The 12,179-nt window shown below is 38.1% G+C and overlaps 1 protein-coding gene across 1 annotated transcript in view; it reads left to right on the top strand.

The window, feature by feature from the left end:
* The window catches only part of LOC126212884 (zinc finger protein 729-like), a 74,650-nt gene that overhangs the window by 55,265 nt on the left and 7,206 nt on the right, over positions 1–12,179 (top strand). Inside the window, exon 4 of the mRNA XM_049940385.1 lies at positions 2,593–2,630. Within this exon, the coding sequence (XP_049796342.1) occupies positions 2,593–2,630 (38 nt within the window). The remainder of the gene's footprint in view (positions 1–2,592; positions 2,631–12,179) is intronic.

Consider the following 12,179-nt stretch of genomic DNA (forward strand, 5'->3'; position numbering starts at 1 on the left):
GCTCCGCATGGTAAAGTCGTCCACGGCCGTATGGAAGTCATCCTTGAGGAGCACGCATAGTGACTCAGTTGTTCTCTGCCATCTCCGAATTGGACATACGCGGTTGACCCACAGCTATCTCCTTCGCCGTGAGAACCCGCCCAAGTGTCGCTGTGGTGCAGGACTGACAGTGGTCCATCTTCTGATGGACTGTCCCCTTTTAGCCCCCTTGCGGCAGTCCTTTAATTTACCAGCTGCACTTCCTTTAATTCTCGGTGATGATGCCTCTATAGCTGACTCAGTTTTATGTTTTATCCGTGCAGCTGGGTTTTACCACTCTAGTGTGGGTGCTCTCGCATCATTTCTCAGACTACACCCACTACAGTGACTTGTAATTGTGACGTGGATACCAAAATAGTGTCTTTTATAGTAACAAGTTGTGTTGGTACCTCTATCAACGCTTTCCAGTTGGAGGTTCTTCGTTTGTATTTGAGTGGTTGACCTTTTACGTGATCCATCAACCACTGTACTCTGTTTTAATCTAGTCAACTATTTGCTCTGCTCCTTTTAAGTGTCCTCTATTTTGTGTTATTGCAGTGTTCATTTTAGTTCTGTACCCCTTGGTGTTCCCTCCCTCTGGGTGCAGAGGTTATGCTTTTACTGTGTAGGTCTTTTACAAGTACGTCTGTTTGGAACAGGGGACTGATGATCTCAATGTTTAGCCCTCATCAAACCCCCAAAAAACCAACCAACCAACTCAGACTAACTGCATATAAAACACACACACACACACACACACACACACACACACACACACACACACACACAAACAAACAAAATACAATTCTGAAAGAAGAGAGAAGATGCACACAATCATGCAGCAGCAATATGCCAACTCGTTTCCCAAACAGTTAAGTGAAGGAGTCTCTCTCTCTCTCTCTCTCTCTCTCTCTCTCTCTCTAGTTGATAATTCAAGAAAAGGGAATCATACTAAATAAGTGACTAACAGATCACTTCCTGTAGGTAATGCAGGTAACGACAACTGGTAATTACTCATTTAACAGTTCCTGCGCAGGCAGTCACAAGCAAGTAGTGAAGTTCACATGCTAGGTGCTAAGGACATCCATAATATACCTTTAATTTATAAACCACCAAATACATTTATATGTATCAAGATAAAGGCATTAAATAAACATCAGATAAATACACCGGAAGGACATGGGAGACTGAGTATAGCCAAAACAAGGCACCAGGTTACACTCACAATAGTGAAAGTTTGGCATGAGAGAAGTTCACTCGGCAAACGTGATAAGCTGGCAAGCACCTTATACACAAACGCAGCACACCCGGAGATATACAGGTGGAGTTGCACAATGTGGAAACATCACTGGGAAAGACCACTTGACAGCTGAATTTTTGTGAACCATTCCAAAACTTGCCATCTGGTATCTTTAATGGAGACTCGTCAGAAGTTTGCTTCCAGCTCAAAGATATGAACTGCTGTAGCCCCTGTAGCATTACAGCAGAATGCTCCCCTTGGGTAGCAACGGCCCTCTCCACCTCCGCTTGGTTTTGCCGAAATGATGCTTTCACTTTCTCTCCTCCAACTTAGAAAGATGCCCAACGTGTCTGATGGACCAGCACAATGTTGCTCTCAGCTGTGTATAAATTCATTTAATAAAAGTTCAGGCATAAAAATGTTTTAATTTTTGTTATTCACTATTATTACTGTTTATTTATATTTGAGCATTAAGCAATTTAACTCTTCTCCACATTGTTCTCAGAACTGTTGTATTTCATTTGCATTGTTTTTGTTCTCACAATTTATTGGTGCATGTGTATTATTTAATGTGTACCTCTTTTTTACATGTTGAATTGTGAAGGCGAAGTGTCCTTCTGAAGATGATGAAAAATTTGATACTGGGTAGTGTAGATTTGTTAATTATGAATGCAGTGGCTAGGTGTGACATAGTTCTCATGACACTCTTCTCTGTTTCCCCTTTGAAGAGCCTATAATCCTCTGAATGTGATATTTCTTCACTTTTGAATATGGTATTTTTAATGCCGATATTCTAACTTGTAAATTAGCAATTTATTTCAGTAGTTTGAGTTTGCCGACATTTAGTACTGTTTCTATATTTAATGTTACATGCCTGTACTTCATTTTGGGTTTGAGTTTTGTAGTTGAGTTTAGAAGATACTCAGTTGCCTTTGCCTGTTGGTTTGGACTTTCCAGAAGACAAAGTGCATCACTCGTGATACAATTTTATAATGAAATAAAGTAGAGAACTTTTACGTAAGTCGTGGCAGATGAGATGTTTCTGGCCACTTTCCTGTTTGAAGTATCAAATAGGAAGTATGGTTTTAACTGAACCACTACGTTATTATAGTTACTTATGGTACTAAAAACAGTGTTGAAATGAAGTTTAAATTTTTACTTCTACTACATTATGTGTCAATAACTACTACAGTTTTTATAGCATGTCCTCTTTATTGCTATTTGCAAGCATTACAGACATTATCTTGTGGAACAATCAGATGGTAGTTGGTGTTTATTAAGTTTTATTTATTTAGTGTTTCTTAAATCACTAATAATTTCTTGAAATATTTCAGGTGTTAGCCTCAGTGAGATGTGCTTCTGATAGTGTAAGGTAAGTTCTTGTTATTCATTGCAGAACTCTCTCTGCAGTTTACATTTTTATTTACTCCACATGAAAGTAGTTAAAACATAAAATCTACTTTAATAATTGTTAATTATTATCGATAAACAACAATAGTAAAAGGCAGAATCCTTAGTATGAATGCCAATTGCACAGTAAACATACTGAACGGCTAATATATAAACATATAAACGATGGCTGTCATAAAATAAAAATGAGAACTTTTAATATACATACAGGGATATGAATTGCAGATAGAATTTCAACAGTTATACTGTACTTCCCAGAAGATAACTTGAAACTATGGAAGTTACTGGAATTCAACAGATTCGTGTTGATGGGTATAAGATAATGTTATGCTACCTTAGAACAAGTGAGAAAAAGGGCTGAGTGGCCGTATATCCAAAAATTATATTGAATTTCCAGCTTCTTCAGATTAATGAACATAGTGTTGAACAGCTGTTTGAGTGTTGTGCCACAATAGTGGATCAGGAAACACATGATCTTGTGGTACCAACATTCCACAGGCCACCATCAAAAAGTATCTTAACTATGATTAAGCAGCTGAAGACAGTTTTAGTAATATTATGAAGACCTAACTGATTTGTCAATGTTTGTAGATACTTTTATATTAATTCTCTGTCAGATAATACTAACTGAAAACACCTCAAATCACTGATGTCCACTGTCAAAAAACTACCACAAAAAAAGCCATACAAGGACTTACAGACATAGTGCAAGAGCTATTAAGTTTGTTTAGAAACCCAACAACCATCAGTGATGTAGTAGCAAAACAATTGGTCACCAGTTTCCAGAATGTGGTAGCCAAATGTATACTGATCAGTTAGGCTTAGATCATAGCAGGAAAGTATTATCACAGAATTGAAAGCAATGATTCAGTTACTGTATTAGATTACAGGATGAATGTTGTTAGTTGAAAAGACAATGTGGTCAGAAAATTATACTTTTTGCTAACCATATTCCTAGACTTCTTTACCCCTGAAAAGGTATAAAATTGAACAGAAGCTTGTGGGTTAAGTATCATGTGTGAGGAAGAGGGAGCTTTATATAATTCAGAGGACAACTTTTTTTGTTTGTATGGCTCAAGTTTGATGACACTGTGAAGAATTTTGCTATACTATTTGTAGTGCACATTCAAATCTTTGTTAGACCTACCCCTCTGTATTGACTAAAGCTCTCCGTGGCACATGATACTTGAGTTCAGATGTTAACCACACTTTCTCTTGGCATAATAAACTGTAATTACCCCTTATGTGTTGTAAAAGAACACATTATTCATAGTGTTGCAAAAATATTTACAGGAATTTGTTAAATTTCTCATTTACTATGTGTATTATTCCCTCAGTATCCTAGCAGTGTACTGAAGTCTGCCACCAGCTTTACCTATGACTGAGCCAGTTTGATGATTCCATTTTAGATCACCACATATTGTTACATTTGGATATTTGTAAAAGATGGGACATTGTTGATGTAGCCATAGTATATTATTTCTTTTTATTTTTGTGAAGTGTACTGTTCTATGTCTGAACATGTAAAGCAAGTTGCCAATCTTTGCACTGGTTTGAAATTTTAAGGGACTACATGATATGTTTTTTCCAATGTCTTCATCATTTGCAGAGCTAATATGTATATACACTACTTATATTATGGATGACTACTTATATTATGGATGGTCATGGCATTGTGTCCATGTTGGCTGTAATACTGTGTTCGCTATACTGTTCATAATAATTAATGCACATTCCTAAATTATTATTTAGTATTAGTCCTGTTACTGCATTACCCTTATTTCATTTTGTGTTGATAACCTGTATTCATCTGACTAAAATTTCTGTTCTTCCTCCCACTGCACATTACTAATTCCCTTCATATCCTGCTTGAACCTATCCATTTCTCTTTTCTGTTCTCTAACCAACCTACTGGACTAAGGGATTAACATTTTGCACTCTGACCCATAGGATTATTTGTTTCTTTTTCCTGGTGACAACATCCTACAGAGTAGTCTTGAGTTATGAATGGCAGATTATTTTACTTGTGGAATATTTTATCCAGCAGGATGCCATCATTATTAAACTGTACAATAGAGCTACATGTCCTCAGGATATCTAATTATGGTAGTTTCGCCGTTCACAGTACCAGTGTAGAAAGTCCATCTTAGCTTATTGTACAAACCTTGATCAGTTAGTTATCCAAACTGTTGCATTATCAACTTGTGAAAAGGATTTTGATCTTCTGTATAGCATCTCTTTAGATGTCATGTCATTGCTGTTGGACCTATGGTATGGCTGTCTGTTTCGTTAAGGCATACAAGCCATCTGGTTTCAACTGGGTCATTGGTTCATGTGGAAAGGGGAGGGGGTGTGTCACACAGCTGAAGGATGTAAAATAATTTGACCATTACCAGAACTCAGACTTTTAGAAAATGACATTTTGTCATGGAGATATTAAATGTACAATTAACAAGTCAAACAATATCAAAACAGGCTGGACTTAAGCAGTTGTACACTTAATGTCATGGAATATCTCAACATATTAAACTTTAGTAAATGTATGGTTTCTTGTAAGCCATTTTTGAGAATTTAACCTGTGGACCATGCAATAAAAACTGAGTTCAGGTTGCCTGGTGGTGCAGTGCTATTAATTCTAAGAACAGCATTTGGCCTCAGTTGGCAGTATTCAAGAGGTGCTACAAAGTTGTCTATCAGCAACAAGTGTTGCACTATGTTGTGTAATGGTCATCTAGCAGATATTGCTGACTTTTCTGTAGTTTAAAGAAGACAGAAAAGGTAAGGACTTAAATGAAAGCGATGCAGAAGCGTCAAATGCCGAAGAAGTACTGACTGCTGACAGTGATTCTACAAGAATGCAGTGTGTTAATTGTTATGCAGGGGAGAATAAATTTGCACCTATGGGGGCACCATGTGTGAAACTTCATTTTGCAGATCCTCTGAATCCATTTGAGGTTACACTTTCTTTTTTGATGAAGGGATGTTAACAATGATAATTAGTAAGAATACTTTGCGACTTCACATGCAGACACTTTACTGATCATGTATGCACACATGTTAGCAAACAATTGAGATGTGTATTTTTGTTTGTAATGTTATTCCTACAAGGTGTAGTTGAGAAACTTGATTTTGAAATGTATTACATGAGGAAAGTAATCCTTGAAATACTAATTTTTGGAAAAGTAATGATTATGCATTCACTCCTCTGATAAAATCCTTCACGAGACTATCAAAATAAATCAAATGGAACAAGCTTATTTTGGTAGCACACATTGCTGCTGCCAAAAGCTTCAAATCACAACAATCATTTGATTTGAGTGAAGCACTCCAAAATGGTAGATTATGCTGTGCTGCAAGAAAGCACTAGAAGACACGAGCACAATTACGTGGGTTGGAAGAGAGAATGGTGCAAGATGTAGCCAAGTCAAGGGGCTGAACAGGAATTGGAGGATGGCTGGTGGAAAGGATGCCTCAGTTGGCAGCAAATAATTGAGGAAAATTTTAAATCACGGGAATAGTGAGTTGGAGATCAACAGTGGTATTAATATTAAACTCCATTTTATCATTGTTAACAGAATGTGTAACTGCTTAGACAGCATTGAAGTGATGCTATTTATCCCAAGTAGGACAAGCTATTGATCTGTTTAAAGTTTTTTTTCTGTGGGATTTCACTGTATAATTTAGGAAACCAGAAACTGTAGAAAGTACCATAGAACTACACATAGAGCAGGACCATGATGTTAGATTCCAAAAGTTTTTGTTAACTGTTGAAACAGTTATGCAGTTTTGAGCAATGACTGACTGGCATTGATGATGGATATTCGCTGTGTCATTTGGTTTTGTTATGGGAGATGCCATTCAGAAGAGATGATACATACAATGTTCAAGCTTTCACCAGCAATTTTTTCGAGAACACATCCAATGCTGGACCATATGCACAGTCTGTCACTCCTTCCAGATTGGGAGCTGATGCAGCAGTTACAAGTATCACTTAACATTCTACTCTTTCCTAGCATTCAAAGACAGATAATACTTGACCTTTTAAGACCAAAAGGACCACCATAATCATCGGAGGAAAACATATAGATAATAACAGTTGTCAAAAGAATTGGACATCAAGCTTTCACAGCATCAAATTCAACATTTACTCAGTGATGAGTATTTTGTTTTGATTACTGTGCCAAGGCACCCCTTGCAAGTTGCATTACTAATCTCATCTGCAAAGCGAGGCATCCATTTCTTTTTTAGGAGGTATTAATGGCAGTAATATGTAATAGAATTCCAGGACGCCCTGTGGTCAGAATGCAGAAAACTTGGTCATTAAAAGAGCTGTCTCTTCTGAATACAAGCAGTAGCATTTGCTTCAGCAAGGTAACACATTCTGCAACTAATCTCTTATCTTGTTTCGTAGTGGTTGCCGGCTCCTCTCAGGGGCTTGTTCTTTGTAACACAAAAGGAAGTCATTGAGGTGGAAACCATGTAGAACAAATTGGGCAATGTTTTACCATCTGGAAATTTTCAAAATTGCTTACAGCACCTCAGACAAGGAATATCATTGAGTAGACTAACCACACTGCTGGTATACTCCTATTGTGGAACTAAGTATTTCAGTCCATAGCAGGCATTTTTGTACAGCTTGGTGACAAGTTTAATGGTGATTAGGTACAGGGAACATCAAACTGTTGTAGATTAAGAGAACATTTGTATCCTGAACATTACCCCCCAGAACAACTTTTCAGAAATGTATCTTGTTTTCCATTGTTTACCGACTCAGTGAAGATACGAGAAACAAAGAATGTGATTTATTACTGTCATAATAGGTCACCAAAGCTATTATATCAGCAGGGATGACATAAACACTGGAGATTGTAGTTCAGTGGCGAAAACTGTACCATGAAAAATGTAGATATTCCTTTTTGTTTTCAGTGAGTGCTAATTGGTACAGCACTTGCAGACCTAATATGCAAGCATTTGCTATATGTTCTTGTGTAGTTTGGATTCTGTATTCCCAAAAGTCAAATAAATTCCATCACCCCTTGAAATGGGCTCTTTTTAATTAAAAGCTGACTGACTAGAGATCTTTGTACTTTATGCTAGGAAGCAATCTGATTTCCTCCCCTGAAACCAGAGGAGGACTGTACGTTTCACAAGAGCTGTGATAATGTGGCTCTAGGTAGCTGTGAGCAGCATTATGTAAAAAGTTTTCTGAACAAGTGGCTTACTAGGCTGTAGAATCCAAGAAACTATTTACTGACTTCCTGCCTTGATTCAAAAGGTATCACTCCACCCTGAACAATCCAGCTGCTGGAATACACTGACTTCCACTCCATTCCTCTTTGTAGTTGTACTTGGAGGACTCTTACATGGTCAGTCAGCACCTTGCTGCTGTAGATGTGAAAGTATGAGGTGTTCTGGGCCACCTCTAATATGAGTCCACTGGGCATCAGCTCTGTATAACCTGGCCTGTCTGGAAGCAGCTGTATGATAAATTACTTATGGGGTCAATATCTGATAGGTATGATTTAAAAACACAGAATACAAGAACTAGACAGATACAATATTATGCATTAGCTTTGCGACTGAGGAGTTCTTCTTAAAGAATAATTTGTTATGTATATTCTTGGCAATGAATACTATTAACTAATGTGTAGCTTAACTGCAAGTATTTTGATTAATCACATAGGAAAATGTATTTGTCCAAGCACTTAGACTAAATAATTATGTACACTGTTCGGTATACAAATCCAATTAAAGGGAAAGTTCCTCTTAGAGGTCACTTAAATTTTCTCTTTGTTGCAAACTGTTTGCATGAAAGAGAAATGAGACAGAGTAGGGGAGGGGAGTGATTTTTAGAGGGAGGGGGACACACACTCACAGAGGTCAACATCCTATTAATCACTATACATAAAGAAAATTATGACCTCTCTTTCAACTTGAAAATAATGAACTCTCTTTCAACTTGAGCAGAAAAACCCACATCAACATATGTAGGGTGCGCACAATTAAAATTCCAGTTTCAAAGCACTGTAGAAAGAGAACTACTACTCAGAACAACGCCAAATTTGAGCAGCATATTATTGACGCAGGGGCAAAGGCAAAGGAACAAAAAGTTAACGAAAATTTTACCAGTACACGGAACTGCACGCATCTTAACATAAATCGGGTCAGCTACAAATGACAGATGAGTCACAATACGATGGCTATGGTTTGAGATGCACATTACACCATCTGTACTGTCAAATGTACAGGACTGCACAAGTTTGGTAGTCAGTAGTTGTGACACTGGTAGTTAGGTAAGCCCATCCACCAAGACAATATCCTACCACATTGGATGGGAAAAATCAGTTTTTAACTGTCCTGAGGCCGAAAACTGCATAAAAAGCAAAAGGACATCGGTTTCTAGTTGAGAGACAGGTAGACATACTCAATATGCTGTCCACCATTTTCTGTGACAAGTTGAAATCGAGAAGCAGCTTGTTCCACATCAGTGTGTTTTGGGGGTCACATTTAGAACACATTACACTGTGGGTGCCTTAGATTCAGATACGTTCTTTCAGATAACCCCAGAGCCAGAAGTCGCACAGATTAAGATTAGGTGATATGGACAGCCAGGCTGTTGGAGAAATGATAGATAATAATTCTAGCTTTTTCAAAATGCATTGGCAGAAGTGTGATCTTGCATAAAAAAACCTACACACACATCCACAATGTTGAAGTGATGTTGATGCACAAATGATTCCCATAGCATTTACCAGGAAAAGTACAGATAACAGGGCCCACACTACTCACCTCCTCCAGAAAATGTGGCCCTACAATTAATGATGCTTGCTGTCAACCTGCACCACACAGTTAACATTTTCAGAATGAGGTGGTACTGTTTGATGTGTGTGCAGATTTTCCATTTGCTATATTCAGCATACTGCAGCATGTCCTTGGATATGGAAACGAACTTCAGAATGTTCCATGCAAGAAATTCTGCAGTGAGCTTTTGTCTTGCTGGCAGGCCAGCAGGAAGTAACTCCTAAATATGGCCAATTTTGCATGGATAGCACTGCAGGATGTTAAACAGTTATTTATGCACCGTGCTTGCAGGCATGTTCAGCATTCAGGAAATTCCTTATGTGTTACGCGTTGCACACCACCACCACCACCACCACCACCCCTTGACCCCACCTGGAGTGTGGACACATCTTCAGCAGATGTTTGTTCAGCTGGTTTCCTTGCTCTGCTGCACTGTACATCAGAAGAACTTGTCTCTTAGAATTTTGCAGTCGTATTCTGCAGACCCTTAGCAGACATCGGACCATTGCTCTTTTATACCCTTGAGTGCATGGAACTTCAAGGTTACTGGTGCACTTTATCAGCAGAGTATGATCCTTCATGGAGGCAGTCATGTCAGGGGTCTTGGACACAAACTTACGAATAAGTGTCTGTTGGCATGCATATTGTGATGCTTATGGTACCATCTGTTGGCCAGATTTTAGTAAGTGTCTTTTTTGTCCCATGGTGTTTCCCTGTGTCAATAATATGCTGTTCAAATTTGATGTCATGAGTAGAGGTTCTCCTCTTGTAGCATTTTGAAACTGGAACTTTAATTGTGGAAACCTGTACAACTTAATTACTCTGTCAGACATTGACATTAGCAAATAGGCATATACCACCCAAAACCTAACCTTTCCCTTAGTAAAAATGGATATCAAAATGAGATATTGTGGATGAACAACAAAGACATATTAACACTGCAGAGTCTGACTACCAAAAGTAAATCACAGCTATAAAAGGAAGTCGACCATTGTGGCCGAGCGGTTCTAGGCACTTCAGTCTGGAACCACGAGACTGCTATGGTCGCAGGTTCGAATCCTGCCTCAGGCATGGATCTGTGTGATGTCCTTAGGTTAGTTAAGTTTAAATAGTTCTAGGGCACTGATGACCTCAGATATTAAGTCCCATTGTGCTCAGAGCCATTTGAACCTACAAAAGAAAACAGAACCCTAGCCTGAACAGCTTATAGTAACAACATGTAAATCACTAATAGAAGAGCATCAATCACTCATAGCAATGCAGAAAAAAATGTTACTCAGTTCTTAAGCAGTCAAGCTAACACAGTTTTAAGTACCACAAGCAAGAGACCACCTCTTCATCAATTTCAGAATGAACGAAACACTACACATGCATATCTCGAAAACAAAAATTTCAACAGGTAAATTAAGAGAGGAATACTTTTCCATACAACACCAGAGCTGTGATGTAGAGAAAATTGGAAATATGTATAAAAAACACTTTCTATTTGCCAGATACTGTGCCGAACAAAACTATACATTCACACCAAAATGCAAACAAGTCGGAAGCAACAACCAGAAAAGAAACACACACACACACACACACACACACACACACACACACACACACACACACACAACCAGAAAAGAAAAACCACACACACACACACACACACACACACACACACACAAGTTTCATGCCCCTACATGACGCACACATTAGGATCCTGAAAGATGTCACCTTTTGATTCTGCTGTAGTGGGTAACTGTAGATGTAATGACTGGACCCAGACACCACATGGGTAGCCCAGCGAATAGCTTCCATTAATGGCCTTTGGTATGGTATTACAGCTTCCACTGTGTGTGATCTGGAGACCTAGCCTTTAACACCTGTACCTGAATCAGTTGAGGGTCTTCTCGCATCCCAGGTGATCTGCTGTTGGGGATTCAAAAAAAATATTTTAAAATGCCTGATTGTAAGTGTATTGTTAAGCTTACTATTGTTTCCACCCTGCCAAACATTGTTGTGGTCTTCAGTCTGAATAGGGTTTGATATAGCTTTCCATGCTACTTTATCTGGTGGAAGGCTGTTTATCTTTAGATAATTACTACAATCTACAGTCATTTGAACCTTCTTACTGTATTCTGCTCTTTCTGTATAACTTGTACCTCTATACTTTCCTCCAATACTAATCCATGATTTCTTGGTGCTTCACAATGTGTCCTGTCAGCAAATTCTTTTAGTGAAGTTAGGTCACAAATTTCTTTTCTCCTCAATTCTATTCATTATTTCCTCTAATGCTCAGCATTCTTCTGTAGCACAACACGTAAAAGGATTCTATTCGTCTTACGTCTGAACTGTCAGTCCCCATGTTTCACTGTCATACAAGGCTATGCTCCAAGCAAATAGCTTCAGAAGACACTTCCTAACACATTAAATTTATATAATTTGTTAATAAATGACTTTCTTTCTAAAATATATTTTTTGCCACTGCTGGTCTGCATTTTATGCTCCCTCTACTTCAGCCATAATCATTTATTTTGCTGTCCAAATAGCAAAACTCATCTTTTACTTCAAGAATCTCATTTCATAATATAATTTCTTCAACATTGCCTAGTTTAATTGGACTACATTCAGTTATCCTTGTTTTGCTTTTGTTGGTGTTCATCTTATAGTTTTCCTTCAAGACACTGTCCATTCCATTCAACTGCTCTTGCATGTCCTTTACTAT

This window comes from Schistocerca nitens, chromosome 11, assembly GCF_023898315.1.
Source record: "Schistocerca nitens isolate TAMUIC-IGC-003100 chromosome 11, iqSchNite1.1, whole genome shotgun sequence".
In the NCBI taxonomy this organism is placed as follows: Eukaryota; Metazoa; Arthropoda; class Insecta; order Orthoptera; family Acrididae; genus Schistocerca; species Schistocerca nitens.